The sequence below is a fragment of the Toxotes jaculatrix genome, chromosome 14, assembly GCF_017976425.1.
Source record: "Toxotes jaculatrix isolate fToxJac2 chromosome 14, fToxJac2.pri, whole genome shotgun sequence".
NCBI classification, from domain to species: Eukaryota; Metazoa; Chordata; class Actinopteri; family Toxotidae; genus Toxotes; species Toxotes jaculatrix.
Window position 1 is genome coordinate 7,365,491 of NC_054407.1, and position 18,252 is coordinate 7,383,742.

Sequence of the window (18,252 nt, forward strand, 5' to 3'; positions counted from 1 at the left end):
GCTGCAATGCTGAAAGGTAAAAATGGACATAGGCCACGCGTGAGAGGTGGTCCTTTTAAACACCAGCCCTTCAGTCCTGTAGATCTTGCTTGATCATCTCTTTAAAAGAGAAAACTCCACAAAATTAGTAACTATCCACACACGTAACTGCCAGTTGAACATGAACAAGTGATTGCACAGACTTTCAGCTTGTCTCCATTGCGCGCACCGCGGCTTCTGCCCCCTTTGCCCCCTTCTGGAGATAGCTAGGTCTAGCCCACATGTGGAGCTCACTACTCGTAATTGGCAACAGGTTTTGCTCCCAGTCTTAAATTAACCCGTAGCTTTCCCGGACATACCACTGCGCAGAGTCACTCCATTCCTATTGAAGCTGTGCATTTGATGGATATTTGGACTATTCAAGTGTTATTTTTATGCACACACTCCAACAGTTCGGTCATACTCAGTTCATGGTATGCTCCACATGGTCCAGTGGAATTTCAGAGATTTAGTTATAAGCTGTTTTCATGTGTAACTACATTCCTATTCAACGGGCAAAGTCTTTCTTTCTAAGTTTCTGTTCTTTCGCCATCCGCTTTGATGACAGGACCAGCGCTGTGGGTTTTTAACAAGCCCTGTCAGAATTAAAATCTTCGCTTTATATGGCACCAAAGCTGTGATCTCCTCTGTAGCACTACATTTGGGTGCAGTGATAGGACTTTTAAAACACTACTCTGTAATATAGGAAAGTTGGAGCCTAAACTGCCTCTCCTGTAAAATGTAAACTTTATCACAGTTTATTGCCACTCTCATTTCCCTGCTCTGACCCCACATGGCTTTGATTAAAGCTTCCCCCCACATCAGAAACACTTAAATGTTTCCCCCTCTTCTCCTTTTCATGGTAAAATGGTGCGCTCACACGCACGAAAATACACACAAACACACACACACACACTGAATACATGCTGTGTGTGTGTGAGAGAGAGAGAGAGAGAGAGAGAGAGAGAGAGAGAGAGAGAGAGAGAGAGAGAGAGAGAGAGAAAGAGGGAGAGAGAAAGAGAGAGAGAGAAGCATCACATAATGTATATATTGATTTGGGAATTTTGGATTTTCTTAAAAGACTGTTCCAGGGCTGAAACAGCAATGTGTGCACGCACACACGCACACACACGCACAGCAGGTGACAGCAGAGCTGCTCTTATAGTTACTAATTTACTTACTGGGGCTGTTTGAGAGCACACATGATACTGAGCATAGTTACTGTCATTAACTCGGTGCTTAAGAATAGACTGGACCAACAGTCACAGCTTCATCAAACTGTTAATATCTATCAGCCCCCCCAGACTTTATTGTTTTCTATCTAACTGCTTTCACAGTGGTTGGACATCACACGTTTTACTCTGCTTACACTATTCATAGTGGTGCTATTATCATCTATAGCTGCTACTACGCCAACTTCACCCCAGTCCCATGTGAGTACAAATGTTTTATATTTTAATTTTAACCGCTGCTCATGCTGAACACTTCACCCATGTCCCCCATTTCACTCATGTATTTTCTACAGCTCCCCAGCTTACTGGGTTAACTGCAAATTTTTCATGTATTGAATTAAAAATGTTTACATTTGTTAATCTATTTATTTATTATTTCTTTATTTTTAGCAAACAGTAAGAAGCAAAATGCTATGCATGCAACAGAAGATGACATGGAAACACACTTCAAAAACTAGTATGGGAGACAACCCGAGCTGACGGCTAAGGAAAACAATTTAATTACAAAAAGTAATTAAATAAGTAGTAGTTTGATAATATAACAAAAGGAAGCCACATCATGATGAAGTGCTTCGAGAGACTGGTGAAGGACCACATCATCTCCAAACTCCCCCCCACATTCGACCCGCTCCAGTTTGCCTACCGGCCAAACCGCTCCACAGAGGATGCCATCTGCTCCGCTCTTCACCTGAGCCTGACACACCTGGAGGAGAAGAACACGCATGTGCGGATGTTGTTCCTGGACTTTAGTTCAGCATTTAATACTATCATCCCACAGCATCTGGTGGGCAAACTGGGACTCCTGGGCTTTAGCACTCCCCTGTGCAACTGGCTGTTAGACTTCCTCACTGAAAGACCACAGTCAGTGCGGGTCGGCAAGAACTCCTCCAGCGTCATCACTCTCAGCACAGGCTCCCCCCAGGGCTGTGTCCTGAGCCCTCTGCTGTTCACTCTGATGACACACGACTGTGTCCCAAGGTCTGCCACTAACCATATTGTGAAGTTTGCCGACGACACGACAGTGGTGGGCCTCATCAGAGATGATAACGACCTGGCCTACAGAGAGGAGGTGGAGCAGCTGGTGAGATGGTGTGAAGGCAACAACCTGATCCTGAACGTTGACAAGACCAAAGAGATCATCGTGGACTTCAGGAAGATCCAGCCCAGTCACGCTCCTCTCCTCATCAACAACTCGGCCGTGGAGGTGGTCAGCAGCACTAAGTTTTTGGGGGTGCACATCACAGACGACCTCACGTGGTCGGTGAACTCTGCGTCTCTGGTTAAGAGGGCACAGCAGCGCCTGCACTTCCTGAGACGGATGAAGAGAGCCCACCTGCCCCCACCCATCCTCACTACATTCTACAGGAGTACTGTAGAGAGCATCCTCACCAGCTGCATCTCTGTGTGGTGTGGAGGATGCACTGCTGCAGACTGGAGGAATGTGAGGAGAGTGGTGAGGACAGCTGAGAAAATCATCGGGAGCTCCCTTCCCTCTGTGCAGGACATTGCTTCTCAGCGCTGTGTGTCCCGGGCCAGCAACATCATCAAGGACGCCTCACACCCTCACCATAGACTTTTTTCACTCCTACCCTCCGGAAGAAGATTCTGCAGCATCCGGTGCAGAACCACTAGGTTCAGGAACAGCTTCTTCCCCCTCGCCATCAGACTTTTAAACTCTTAGATTCTTAAATCCATAGACTGCACTACTGTCTCTTTCAATCACCGTATTGCACTTTGCACTGTTTTTTTACTGTATTTATATTTTACCTGTGTTTATAGTCCTTATTTATTCATTTCTATTGCCTATTTCCTCATTTCACTGTCTACATGCCATATCCTTTATCTTTTTATACTGTTGCGAGTAAAATGCAACGAAATTTCGTTCTGTATACATTGTATACCTGAATGACAATAAAGTCTGTCTAAGTCTAAGTCTAAGTCTAAGTCTAAGCTGTCATCTGGTCTCCCAAAGAGAGAGAGAGAGAGAGAGAGAGAGAGAGAGAGAGAGAGAGAGAGAGAGGAGAGAGAGAGAGAGAGAGAGAGGATGCAGACTGAGGGAGAGTTTACAGAGCAGAGCACACCGGGCCCAGGTGTAGCTCATGCAGCTGATCACCCTCCATGCAGCACCTGCAAAGTACAAGCAAAAAAAGCATCAGGCAACTTGAAGAGAAGCTATTTGAGGAGAAAATTTTGAATTTAGGAGTTTTTATAAAGGTAAGATTAACACTTACTGTTACTTATGTGTTAGTTCTTATACACAGTGTGGTATTACTGCATGAAATCCTTGTCCTTGTAGTCCTTGTAGACTTCTTCACAGCAGACATTGTGACTCAGGCTTGTCATGGCCGACTTAACCACAGGTTTCATTTAGGTCTTTAGTGGATGAGAAAACTATAACACTTAAATTCAGTGTTGTTAAAGTCAGTGTTGATGAAATGTGGAGATACGTGATGCATAAAAAATGTATGCTGGGTCTTAATGTTTGGTTTTGACTCTGGGGTCAGTAGGGAGACCTGTGCCAGATGGTCTCAGGCGTCTGGACAGTTCATAATGTAGCAGCAGATCAGAGATGTATTTGGTCCTAAATGATTCAGTGCTTTTTAAACCAGCAGTTGTATTGTACATTGAAATCATTTTTAACTGATGTAGTCAAATTAGGGACATATGCTAGGAGTTTGCTGATGACCCCAAAGTCCATCTACTTCAAAGTATGACAAAGGTGCAACATATTTCAGCCTGACAGGTGCAGCCAAACTGAACAGAAGAGTAAGAGCGTAATGTAAATCAGTTATGTTCTGTACATGTGCCGAGCAGAGGTCTAATCAGACAAAATAAGTGAAAACACCTGTGTGACTCCACCATGACTGTGCAGCGTTGTGGGAAATGAGGAGAAGAGACAAGTATATTATGGTCAGTAGTTGCATAATTAGAAAAGCATAGCCCCTGCTTTACTGGAGAAACAGTTAGAGCTACTTCCTGATTTCGCAGGAAGCTCAGCTAATATTTGCAGAGGCGGTGAAGGCATGTGAAAGTATTCACTTATAGACTGACCCATGAGTGTCTTAGCATTTACACACACTTCATGATGCTCCCCTGTATGAAAGAGACAGACAAGGTAAGAAGACTGAGAAATTTAATTTTAGTGATTTTTTTTTTCTTTAAAGAAATGTGTGAGTGATAGCTGCAACTGCATAGCAAAGGAATACAAAAAAAAAACATGCATATTTCTCCTTTCTGTTAGTCCCTTTAAGAGTTAAATACTTGAACGGTCACATCAGCTTTGTTTAGGACAAACACATGTCCTCTCACAGCAGCCAATGAATGGTTGTGCAACTAATTAGAAAACAGTAAGAAGCTCTCGACCACAAGAAAAGAGAAAACATGTTGGTTTACTGTCAGCAGGCAGTGCTTTCTGATTCCTTTCATGCATATAAGTCTCAATAAATCGCTCTCTGTTCTCGGGCTTTGGCTCGTCCGCCTGTTCGCCTGCCTGCCTGTCTGTCTCCTCGCGGTTCCTCGTTCTGTTGATGTGTGAGACCACAGTGGGAGACGGCAGCAACAATCTGACGCCGCTGATGAGAGCATGGAATTCATAAACAAATGCGGTTTTGTCATGCATGTTTCAATGAGCACACGCTCGTACAGTATCACTGACAAGTACCAGCAATTAATCTTGAAAACAGATACATACAGTATCTGACATGTGTTTTGATATGAGCAAGAAGTTTCAGAAACAGAAGTTAGGACTGATTCTCACACGCTGGAGGCAGAAGTCCTGAGAGGCCGCAAACGTAGAAGTTCACTTTCTTGATCCACAAATTTCACTTTCGCATGGAAACAACACTTGGTTTACTACCATCGTCTCCGCTCTTCCCCTTTCACCTCATTACAGTTTAATGGATGGTCTGTTTACTGTTCAGCATAAACACAGAATGAGAGTGGACAGCACAGGCAGGACTGTACACTGTATGTCTTTCTGTTTTGCATATGCACATTAGGCTGCATGTGAGCGTATATACATATGAATATGTTTATGAAGAAGATGTGGTACAGAGCAATAAAGAGAGCGACAGAGACACTACATTTGTGAATGTCTCAAACACCACATACAAGTTACTGTATACAGGTCAAAATACGCACTTTGCATGCCTACAGCTGTGGCTTTAATGTATAAAACATTTCAGTTTAAGTTTAAACACAGCCAAACAGATGTTTGCTGTGCTCTTCAGATGTTTAGACTCAACGTCCGTTTCACTTCTCTCAGATACTATATCTAGAATCCCAGTGTGGTCTGGCTCTGTTTGAAGGAGGTACATAAAATGAAGATAAGAGCAGTCTTAGTTGCTATTGTCTTAACAGGTATTAAGAAAAATAAAATGATCATGAAATAATTAAAGCGACAATAATCAATATTTTTACATTAACGGTAGATTGCATGACAGCTTGCATGTGAAAGGGTTAGCTCATAAGGGATTAGCAGTTCAGTTCAATTCAATTTTATTTATGTAGTGCAGAGTCATAACAAAAGTTATCTCAAGGCACTTTCCATATAGAGCAGGTCTAGACCATACTTTTTATAAAATTACTATCTACAGAGACCCAACATTTCCTCCAAGAGCAAGCACAGCTGCAAGGAAAAACTCCCTTTTAACAGGTAGAAACCTTGCACAGAACCTGGCTCATGGTGGACGGCCATCTGCCTCGAATGGCTGGGTTGACAGAGACAGAGAGACAGCAAGAGGGAGACAAGAGAGAGAGAGAGAGAGAGAGAGAGAGAGAGAGAGAGAGAGAGAGGGAGAGAGAGGGGAGGGGGCCAAGAGGGGAAAGAGAACATAGGACAAAGCAGGTTTCATGAAGACAGCAAGAATTGGAGTCTGCCTCCTGGACCCAAACTGGTAATTGGTTCCACAGTAGAGGAGCCTGATAACTGAAGGATACTGGTTTGTCTGTTGGATGTGTAAATAAGCCTCCGTACACTCACAAGGTTGCAATATCAACTTAAAAGGTCATAAAATGTCAGTGTTGTATTTATGGCTTGTTTCCGCTGCCAACGAGTACACGAAACAAATCAATTAATGCAGGTTTAACAACAAAAAAGAAAATGAGGACTGACTTTACAGATCTAAACACACACACACACACACAGCTGAGAGCTTAAACACAGATTTAATGGTATTTCAGGTCACAGGGCCTTGGAGCCTCTCCCAGGATCCATTGAGCAAAAGGCAAACTAAAGACTAAAATATGTGAAGTGGAACATGGTTAATGAATTACAGCATTATGCTTTGCAACATAACAACAACAAAGCTTAATGACATACAGAAAAGAAAGCAAATACAATACAAAATGTGAGTTCATAAAATATAATCAAAACCAGGGGCAAGTTGTACATGAAGAACACAGCATGCATTCCACGTGTCATTTTCACATTAACGTGGTAACAGCCAAGTTATGTCTAGTTGTACCGTACAAGCATAAAATGGATGATGTGTACATTTATGTGCATTTATGTATAAATGTCAGAAAACTGCAAAGAAATACCTTGCTAAGTTTAAATGTCAGCCATGGTTATTTCATAGAGGGTGTGCAGTGTGTTGTGTACAGTTGTTATCAGTTTAGAAAAATAGGTAACACATGTCAGCAGGTATGTTATTTGTTATAGGACTTTTCCACCACGTCCATGGTTTTACATACACTGCTTCTCCGTGCGTCCCGTAACAGAGAAGTAATGAGAAAACTGCAGACCACAAGCAAGTAACACATCATTGAAAAAACTTGCTGTTCAAATCTTACCACAGGTATCACTTGTACAGTAGTTGCTTCCTCTGTTTAGATGTAGTGTTTCTAGTTTTAATACAGGCTGCATTTAGACATATTAATACCTGTTGTTTACTGGTGACCACCTACAGCAACCGATTCAAGGAGCTGGCAAGAAACTGTGAGTTCATTCTTCAGTTTCCTTTTTAAGTTGCTGTGTTTTTGACCTTAAAGCTGGCAAGATGCCACCTCCATATGGTAAAACCAAGATGCAAATTTTAGTTAGATAAAAATCTCTCATCTGAAAGAAGCCTCTTTTTTTTTTTTCCAATGAATTATCAATTAGTAATTCCAAGAATGTTAGGTACTTTTTCTTGATCAGTGGTTTTGGCACATGACACCTACAGAAGGCCTTTCAAAAATACTATTGGTAAACTTATTTTTAGTGAGGAGTCTGATATTTTTAGGAGTGACTTCACACTGCTTTCCATCAGCTCTTATGGTGTCTGTCAGCTAATTATGTGGAACTGTCAGAAATTCACTTTTTTTCACTTTTTTTCACTTTTTTTTAAAAAAAATTGCAGCCTAAGTGAAATTATTTTTGCAGGGTAGAATGGATGTGCTGTGAGATAAAAGGAGAATGTGGACCCAGAAATACAGATGAGATCCTAAATTATCTTCAATTAGGTGCAATAATTGAAGCTGCAGTTTATTGAAGATGAGGTTCGCTGGATGGCGATGAAAACAACTTGTGTGACTTCTCAACCAGAGCAACATGGAAACCATTTTAACATACCACACGCTCTGCTTTGTCACTTGTAGAATCATGTCAATGACTCTGCGTTCCAGTGCTTTGAACATGTTTAAAAACAGAGATCACATTTCTTCAGTTCTTTGGCTGACTAAGAACAAACTTTGCATATTGTTTATCTGTTTTTACAGCTATGACAGACATGTCCAAACTGTGTATATATGTCCAAGCATATGTGTAGCTCCATACCACAATAATGCCTGTTGGTATGTTGACCTTTTAGTACAGTTTATTTCCCAACTTTCCCACTTGCTTCTTGACAAGCTGTTCAAGAAATGAATTTTAACTGGCCTTTACAAACCGAACTTAAACTGAACTGAGACTGTCCAAAGTTTTCAGTTCCGTGTACTTCTGTGTTTCTCCCACTACAAACTTTATGCATTTTCTTTATTCCCAGTACTGCTGCTAAAATCTAAATTTCTTGTTTTTCTATTTATCCTCAGATGGACGACATAGATGCCATGTTCAGTCAGCTGCTTGGAGAGATAGATCATCTCTCTCAGGTGAGTTGTAGTTCTTTGAAAACAAGGCTGAGAGTCTACAGTCATGCTAAAGTCAGCATGTTAACATGCCCACGATAACTTTAACATGAAGCCGTTCGACAGATGTCATATTTACCAGATTCACCATCATGGCTAAGCTTGTTAGCATGGTAACATTTGCTAATTAGCACCAAACACAGTACAGCTGAGAACAGCTAAGGCAGATGGGAATGTTATTGGTCCTGTAGGTATTTGGTATAAACCAAAGCAGTGAGCAAATAAAAAACAGACCAACTTTCCAACACGGCCAGCACTAGTGCCACACCACTAACATGGCAAAAAATACACTGGTCAGCATATCCCATAATGCATTAGTAAATTTCATCTGGAATTGTGAGAAATGCAACAATAGTGTGATATCAAACATCTTTGGTCACATTCTTCCTCAAAACATGACCAGATGAGCTGTGACTCTAACACTCAAAGCTGAAAGTTCCCATCAGTCCTTTTGAAGTAGAAACAGGTTACAAGAAGCGAATCAGAATGTTTACTACTCTCTGATCTGGACATAGTCTTTGTTTTGAAACTGAGCAACAGACAGAAAAATGTGAGGCGACGCTTAGATGTGAAGTCACAGCATCTGGATCGGACCGTGGGCGCACACATAAGCTGCTCATCATATTACAGCAGCTCGCCAAGAAAAACATTACACACTTCTGACTGATGCAACCTCAGCCTGAGGTGCAATATATTGTTCTCCTTTTCAAATCTCTCCATGTAAGCTGAATGAGTGCAGCCTCGAGAATGGGATCAATTTTGAACATTACATCAGACGTACCAGGAAAAGGCTCTATATGTCACCTTGGCATCCTTCCTCTTAGAAAGCCACAGCAGTGACAGACACAGCTCAACATTACCAAAGTTTACAAGAAAAGCATTTTGATTACAGCGTTTAAATCCAAAGGATTTAAAGTAACTCCTCTTACTGCCTTGACTTACTTCTTTGCTTTACTTCTTTGGAGCCAGAAGACAAAGAGGGCTGTTTTATTTTAATCCCCAACTAAAGGAGCTTGGAGGTGTCATTTAAGCAGCAGCTCCAGCATGAAGACATATGTTTTCAGACACATTCATCAGGGTTGAACTGCATGCTAGCAGGCATCATTATAGGCACAGGTTGGCAGTCTGCCCAGCTTGTTTATTATAGAATATGATTGAGCCTGTGGAGACATGTGTTAATGATTAAAACAATGCAGTTCAGAAATTAGCCCTTTTCCCTCATGGCATTCAGATTCTTTAATGGAGACACAGGGTTTACAAGAAATGTTTAAATTCATAGAAGAATTAGTGCCATAGTTCATTGGTTCACAGGTTCAACTTGTGTCACTGCAGCATTGCACTTTTGACAAATGAGATGAAACCACGGCATGATGTGAAGCGCATGGAAACAAAGTCACTGATAAATAACAGAACAGCAGCTCAGATCAGTTCAAGGACACAAGCGGCCCACTTTGATTTTTGATTGCAAGTGTTATCTAAAACTACAAACTTCTATCAAAAGGATGACTTTGGTGTGAAGTGTATTTTAGCACATTAAATTCAATTACACATCATTTTTCACAAAATATGACTGCCATTTATTGGTGTGGGCAAGACAGTGTGGCCCCGGGGGAGTGAGATGTTATTAATGTGCCATCACATCGTTTCCCCCCGCAGAGTTTATCGCCTGAAGGGGACCCACCAGAAGCGGATCCTGATTCACACAGAGAGAGAACCTTCTCCGTTGGCTTCACAGACCTGAATGGTGAGTGATTACTCACATGTATGTTCATGCTCTCATCCAAAGCAAGAGAAATGAGATCAGCAGTGTTACACAACCAAGAGTCACAGTGCCCTGTGATATAGAAGGATGTGAGCGGGGAAGACATGAGGCAGTTTGGTCAAGAGATAAGATTTCTGCTTGAAGTTGGGGTGTGACTGTTTTTTCTTGTGCCAGAAGGTCATGCCAACCTCTAGAAACCAGGAAGCATAGAAGTGGTGAAAATCATCCTTATTTTGGGGAAAATAAAGATGATGAACGCTAAAATCTTTGGCAAAAATTAGAACTTCTTGTTGTGGCCAACAAACCAAGCTCGTCTGCAGCTTCAAGAAAACTGAGCGAGCGGAAGAATGTTAAGCTTTGATTCTAAACAAAGTGAGAAAATGGAAGAAGTTATTTTAATGAATAGTTGCCCATATTTTAGGGAAAACACCCCGCCTGGCTCAGAGTGTCCTAGTCATTCAGACATCACCAAGGTTACGTTATGTGTCAGTTAGTGAGCTGTTTCCTCCTGATTATTATTTAAAGATTTGCTAACCTAATGGTGAGTCATGAGCTCAGTCCCCTGGAGATGGAACTGGAGATGATGATTTGATAAAATGTCCAGCTAATCAAAATAAATATTCCAAGTAGGTACAATGTGAAGATGTTTGATATGTAATTTGGAATAAATTAAAATTATAATCCAGAAGATCTCCTGGTTGTCCTGATCGACTTCGAAAATTTAAAGTGAGGTTGATATCAGTGGAATAAAATTACAAACAGTGACGCTGGATTATGTCCTTGATTGCTCCTTTTTAATCCCTTGTACTTCCCGGTGGGTTAGGGCATTTGAATCCCACTAACAACGAAAACTATCACGCATATCTATTGCAGAAAAAATAAGTGACCATAAATATCATTAAAGACACTATTTAAGTTCATAAAAATATGAAGGATTATATATATATATAACTTTAAGAAATTTAAAAATGGTTTTCCAGTGAAGAGTCACTGAGAGCTTCACAGTTTAAAAACAGTGTGATCAGTTTCCATAACCTTGGCTGCCACTGCCCTTAATTCATTACAGAGTCTCTTAATGAACTGGAGGACCAGGACCTGGATGCCCTGGTGGTTGCTCTGGGATCAAAGTTGAACCCAGGAGATCTCTCCACTTATCAAGAGAACAGCAATCTCACAGATAATCAGAGTCTACCGCCTGCCATGACTCAGGGATCTGAGGCAGCAGCTGCCCTTCCTCTAAAACCAGACACTGACACGTCATCTGGAGTGCTACAGAGGGTAACCCAAAACTTGCTACTGATAAAAACAAAAACAAACAAACAAACAAACAAACAAAAAAACCTTGTGATTTGCATGAACAGGTATTAATAATTGATACTTTCTTATATTATGCTTCCAGAGTGAACCCCAGACAAAAGCAGACAAAATTAAATTGGCTCTGGAGAAGCTGAAGGAAGCCAAAGTGAGGAAGGTAAAGTCAGCGCGGTAACGTCTTCCTTCACCACGCAGTTACACAGTTAAAGTAACTGAGCTTGTCGTCCCTCTCCTCCTAGCTGATAATAAAGGTGATGATGAGTGACGGCAGCTCCAAGACTCTGATGGTGGATGAAAGACAGACGGTGCGAGAGGTTTTGGACAAGTTGTTTGAGAAGACTCACTGTGACGGTAGCATCGACTGGTGTCTGTGTGAGACCAATCCTGAGCTGCAGATTGGTGAGATTACTGTACACACACACACACACACACACACGTTCCGGCAAGTTCAGGGAGTCTCTGGCTATTGTTTTCCTGATTACCCATCATTTCAGAGAGAGGCTTTGAGGACCATGAAAGTTTGGTGGAGCTGCTGTCTACGTGGACTCGCCACAGTGAAAACAAAATCTATTTTGTGTCAAGACCTCAGAAGTATGTGATGTTCAAAGACCCACAGGTAAGTAGGAGAAAGAAACTGTGTGTGTGTATTTTCTTCACACCAAAGTTTGACTGCTTGGTTTAACACTCAGTTGGTAAAATGGATCACGGTTTTCTCACCCTGAAGGTATTTTATATGTGGAAGAAGAAGACAGTTTTAAGTGGGATTAATGAGCATGCCAAGCAACTCTTACTTAAGGTTAGTTACCAAGTCCACGCCTCAAATATTCCTGGGATTTTAATAAGTTGTGTGTCGTTTTCAAACTGGAAATACTTGATTTGTGAGCTTACATTTGCACGTTTACATTATATCACAAATAGAGGTCACTCTACTGTCGTTTCTTCGCCCTGAGTTAATTTCAGTTTTGCATCTCATCTTTCTCCTCTGAGCCTGCAGGAGCATTTTGAGGGTTCGACTCTGATTGTTCCTGATCTTGAGGGCACACTCCATCTAAAGGAAGATGGGAAGAAGGTCTGGAAACCTCGCTACTTCGTGCTCAGGGCCTCAGGCATCTACTATGTGCCCAAAGGAAAGACGAAGGTACGGCAAATCAAAGAAAATTTAAAAACTCTTCAAATTTCCTTTTTAATGCAAGCATGTTTACAGTGCACTGTTGCTAACAATGCATTGTTGTCCTGGAGAGACAACAGGTAGGTCAGAGACATTTAGCACCCTTTGTGGGGAAAACTACCTCCCCCACATGTAGCCTGGAGGAAATTGTGACTGTTGTCATGACATTAAACATGAATTTCAACCTGAAACAGCTAAAATGGTATTTTGTGTAACTATGCAAAAGGTTTTTCAAATAGAGGATTAACGATTATTTAGTTAAAGAGGCAATTGAAAGAGAAAACTGAATAAGACAAGCATAGCACCAGTCCTTAAACGAAGACACAAGAGATTTTTCTTCCTTGTGCAAAGTCTAAGATAGCTAACATGTGAGCGCTCTGGGGTAGCCAAAGCAGAAAGGCAAGAGGAAGAGCCGGAGAAATGAAGATGGACAGTGTGAATTGAAGCCTCTTCTCTGTTAAAGAGAAACATGTCCTTCTGTCACTGAGACAGAGCAGATAAACACCGCCCATACTGAATAACTCCAAAAAAATCATCCAAGAGGGAGAAATAGATGGAGTGGAAATAGTGGAAGGCAGATGTGCAAATCGCAAACATAAGAGAGCTGCAGGAATCATCTGAAGCCAAGAACACATGGATGAAGCTGAGGAGGATCTGAAAAGGATAGTTCATTAGACAGGGAAAAGATAAATGTCCAAAATCAGACAGAAAAAAAACATGTCTTCTGAGATAGTCCAGCAGTCTGAAATATACCCACATTTATTTGCAGTGCAACAAGACCGGCAGAGATGTGAAAAATTAGTGTCATATATGAAGAAATTAGAATAATGGAGCCCTGATGACCAAGCAGGCAGAGCTGAAGAAGAGGTTAGAGATGAAAAGACGAAGAAGCCTGAAAGAAGAAAAAAGTGAGAACAACAGACATCCTCCGTGGGTCATTTTTTCTTCCTGGAAGCTACACTTCCCGTTGTCAGTGAAATTTAATGTATGAACGTGATGTGTTTCTGCTTAAAATCAAAAATGGAAGGAATGCTGAAATGCTTCAGAGAGAAAAACAAAACCTTTCCGCTGCCTGATTGTGGACTTCCTTTGAAAATTAAATGAAGACAAATAGCCTCTCATTGACTTGTTTTCTTTGAAGTTTTCTTCATTTCTAATACCTACCATATAAGAAGAGAAAATGTACTTCTCTACATTACATGCTAAACACCAGCCAGAGCTTTAAGACAAAATAATGAACAGCCAGCATTTAGACTTAATTTAAGTTTTTTAGTTTATAATATTCAAAAAAGAAGTGCTTGAAAATTGATTGCTGTGTCCTTCATATACATTACATACTGTACATGGACAAACATATGTGTTGATTTTGCAATGCTGCCAATATTTGAATTTTTCTACTGTTCCCACTAAGTATCCAACAAGAGCTCTGCTGTGTACAACACATATGTGGAGCATAACCTGAGACTTATTACGGTATCGTATACGTAAACACTACAGTTAGCCCCAACAAGTATTCATCAAGGCATATGTTCCACATTTGTGTCTGTCACAGTATGATAATATGCTTGTGTTTTCTCTGTTCCAGTCTTCCACTGATCTGGCCTGTTTTGTCCATTTTGAAAAAGTCAACATCTACACCACCAGCAACTACAAACAGAAATACAGAGCTCCCTCCAACTTCTGCTTCATACTGAAGGTAAGCTCATCATTCAGAATCAAACAAAGTCTCTGCACAGCATGATAAGAAAGGCCATTTAAATAAAGCTATCCTGAACACCACAGGGTCTTTCTGCACTGTGGTGACGTTGCACATGCTTGGAATCCCATTCACTTTAAAGATGTGTTTTCAAAGGGGATGGAGAAGAAAAGTGAACACAAAGATGAGTAAGAGTCAGTGAAACAGTGGTGACATGAAGTGGACTTTAGCATCACGATGGTCAATGCAGAGGCTGCAGCCGGTGATGGCAGTTTATTTAGACACTTTCCAACAGAAAGTGGAGCAATGTTTAGGCTGGTGGTCCTGTGTGTGTGTGTGTGTGTGTGTGTGTGTGTACTTTTTAAGTATGAGCAAAAATGATTCCCATGAGCTTTATTAAAGGACACTGAAACCACCTGCTGTACATTACTGTATTAGGGTTTGGTCGCAGCAAACATGAGCCACATTGCAGACAACAGATCAAGATTAAGGTGTCAGGAGATAAGAAGTGTTAGCTATCATTACTAAGTCATGCTGTGAGGAAGTGAGAAGGGTACGGAAACACCAACAACCGTCCACTGGTTTTATTCACTTTTAACCTTTGAGTGAAAAGCAACCCCCCCCCCCCCCCCCCACACACACACAGTTAAAACAGACACACACAGTCTGGCACTAACAAGTGTTTCTCAATTGTGAGAACTCAGATGAAATAAATAAATGTTATGTATATTTGCAATAACTGTTTTCTTTTCTGGCAGAATTATAGTCACATCTATGATTTCTGGTTTTTGTCAGTTTGTTTTTAACTAATTTAAATGAATTAAGATTCAACCACATTTCCAGCCAGTGTTTTTAACAGTAACAGCCTGGTCCACAGTGCAGTAGCAGCAGCTTGGCATAGTGTGCCCTCTGCTGGCTCTTATGTGTACAACACATACACAAATTGAGAGTAGAGATGCAGCATTTGTATTAATTAAGGAGCATTACATCAATTTTACAAGTTTGGGACAGCTGTTGTGGGGAGTACCACCCTTTGTCAGTCTGTGAATATAACCCGGATGATGTCACAGTGATGTCATCAGGGTCATCTCAGGTTGACCTTTAGAGACCACACATTCTCACAGTCTGTAAGCCTCTGTTACAGACTGTGGCTGTGGAGTTTGAAAGTCCTTTCTTTATTCTTTATGGCGGTTTATTACTAAATCACTGGAATATCCCTTTAACATCACTGTTGTCTCTGCCTGTGCTGTTTTCCCAGCATCCCTGCATCCAGAAAGAGTCTCACTACATCAAGTTCTTGTGCTGCGACGACGAACACACGCTGTTGCTGTGGGTGAACTCCATCAGAGTAGCCAAGGTCAGATTCAGTCATCTGTCCTGTGAGCAGTGAAATGAGTCGTCACTTCCAAATCTGACAGTGCTACAGACACAAATTACATTTATATTTCATCACAAAGAGTGTAACAGATGTGTGTCCTCTGTGTGTGTGTGTTCAGTATGGGACTGCATTGTATAAGAACTACCGGGATGCAGTGAAGAGAGTGTCCACTCTGCATACTCTCCAGTCTGCTGCACACAAAGGTAAGCCTACACATATAGAACAGGGCGATATATGTTTAAAGAAAAAAAAAACATTTAGGAATTGATCTTAAAAATGATCCTGAACATCCTGAAAATCTCTGTAAAATGTAGGACTTTAAAACTTGCTATGTGTGTAAGATGTTTGTATTCACATTTATAGCATGTTGAGTGTTAATTCTTAATTCTAAGAGCTAAATTAGATCTCTGTGTATTTTGATGTACTTAAGACTAGAAATTTTGCTCTGAGTAGTTTTACACATTCTGGCCCAGGTCACAAAAAAACAAAACAAAAAACCACATATTCAAACCGTAAAAAACCCACATCCAGGATTTATGTCTCATTTGATCATTTGATTTACAGACAGATCCAAAAACCAGGTCCGTGGGATCAGCCCACAGCCGGGTCCGCCTCCACCCAAAATCACAGATGTTGAAGAGTATTCACAGGAGCCACCGCCTGACTTCATCCCTCCTCCTCCTCCTGGCCACACACACACCTGAGACTCGTCTTCACCTCCTCCTGTGAATCAGGTTTAACTTCACATAGGCTGGATTTAGCCAGTTTAGCTTATATTATAATAGCAGTGTTACCTGCCTAAGACGCAAAATAGTGTATTTTAAATGTTATTTATTCTCAAATCTGTAACAGTATTTATTTCTGTTTTGTTTTGGGCAAATATATTAACATACACAACAGTAGGTTGCAAATTCTTACATCTTTCTCAACAGCTTTACCAAACAAAACAAACCGTTCTGTTCATTCTTTCAATGAGCTGTTTATTACAAAAAGACTGTACATAAATTTCAATGAACACATCCTATGTACAAACTGAGAGGAGAAGACAAATATCGGATTCTGTTCCCATGAACATTTAAGTTACTGATCTTTTTTTTTTTTCCACGTTTGATCATAAGAAAACACACATTAAAGAAAGGCGCCTTGACCTGTGATGCCCTGAAATGCTAGACGTTAAGTGGTAAACATTACAAAGTTCTGCACGTCAGTGGTTGTCTCATGATTTCTCTATGAAAAAAGTATAAATAAATCCTTTACATACAAACTGCTAACGAACCTTCCTCAGCAGCCTCAGACATAAGAATAATAGTTGAATGCAAAGCTAGAAATACATTAGGTAGAAAAAGTTGTTTCCTCACAAAAAAATTACCTCATGATGGAAAAAATACAATCAAGAATGGGATGTAGTGGCAAATCATTCACTGTAATGATGCGTAGATACTTTCATGCACAGAGGCTGAATGAATACTGTTGATCTGACCGAGTCATTGTCTTTTCTGGTCTGTGCAGAAACCTGAAAATGTAACCTCTGTAACCGAACCAGAAACAAAGTTCATGTCCAATGCCCGTTAAATTCCAAAGTACATGTGATTATGTTTGTATATCTGACTTGTTAGAAACATATATTCTGAGATAAGTATTAGCTTCAATGATATTTGACAGCGAGTATTACTTGCACCAACAATCACTTTGAAAGAGCAGGCATCTTATTTTGCAAAAGCAGTAGAAATTGGAAAACAGAAGTCTTCGTATCAGCGCTGAATTTAAGCCCTCAGGATTGCATTTCATTCCTTCACTGCAGACAGCAGGTGTCATTCATGTGTAGCACAAAGTCTAGACCAAAAAAAAAAAAAAAAACTTAAGTAGCAGATTCTAGCTGTAGTACATTACTGCTGAGTCGCCTACATTCACTACAATGCAGAAGTGACTGAAGATCAAAACGACCAGTGTTCACCTTCTGGAACAAAACGCGGAGACTAAAATCCTTGGTTACATTTCTATGTAGAGCAGTATTGTTTTGAGGTTGTCTGGGTTGGTGATTATGGTTATTGAGCACCAATATGAAGCACCACACCATCAACCACTGAAAGAAATGACGACAAATCTAACGGTTAATCGCTGCTCCTCAGACAGCAACTCGTGTTGTTGCATTCAGAGCCAAGAAGGAAAAATCGCAAAGTCCATCACAGTCGTTGATAACTAATCAGTGCAGCTAATCCAACACAATGGTAAAACAACATGAAAAACATACAGGTTAGTCCTTCCTCTGCTTCACAGTCTGAAGCAGGAAACATCTCAGAGCTCTGCTACAGTAGCTGGACAGCATCACCAAATACAGTGACAATGATATAACTGTGATTTAACAGAAAAATAAATGTTTATACACGGCCACTTTGCCAAGATAAAAGTTAAAATGGCACTGTGAGTGATGAATAAAATTAATATTCAAGTAAAAATAAACACAAAATGTTTAAAAAAAAAACAAAAAGCCTTCCAATCTTGGCACCACCTCCACTGACGCTGATGGAAACTCACAGGTGAAACACACTAACTGACAAATGTACTGTACTGTACTGG

General features: G+C 40.7%; 1 protein-coding gene across 3 annotated transcripts; it reads left to right on the top strand.

The window, feature by feature from the left end:
- The first annotated feature begins 3,344 nt into the window (after positions 1-3,344).
- On the top strand, positions 3,345-18,154 carry LOC121192678 (amyloid beta A4 precursor protein-binding family B member 1-interacting protein-like). 3 transcript variants are annotated; one of them, XM_041054464.1, is made up of 13 exons: positions 3,345-3,464; positions 8,262-8,321; positions 10,014-10,101; positions 11,186-11,397; positions 11,519-11,590; positions 11,673-11,832; positions 11,928-12,049; positions 12,158-12,229; positions 12,428-12,571; positions 14,187-14,297; positions 15,556-15,654; positions 15,794-15,878; positions 16,240-18,154. In XM_041054464.1, the coding sequence occupies exons 1-13, from the start codon at positions 3,369-3,371 to the stop codon at positions 16,377-16,379; spliced, it is 1,461 nt and encodes a 486-aa protein (XP_040910398.1). In that variant the 5' UTR covers positions 3,345-3,368; the 3' UTR covers positions 16,380-18,154. The 3 variants fall into 3 exon arrangements, with proteins under 3 accessions (XP_040910398.1, XP_040910399.1, XP_040910400.1); XM_041054465.1 differs by lacking the exon at positions 3,345-3,464 and adding an exon at positions 4,236-4,365; XM_041054466.1 differs by lacking the exon at positions 3,345-3,464 and adding an exon at positions 7,116-7,188.
- Positions 18,155-18,252: the final 98 nt, after the last annotated feature.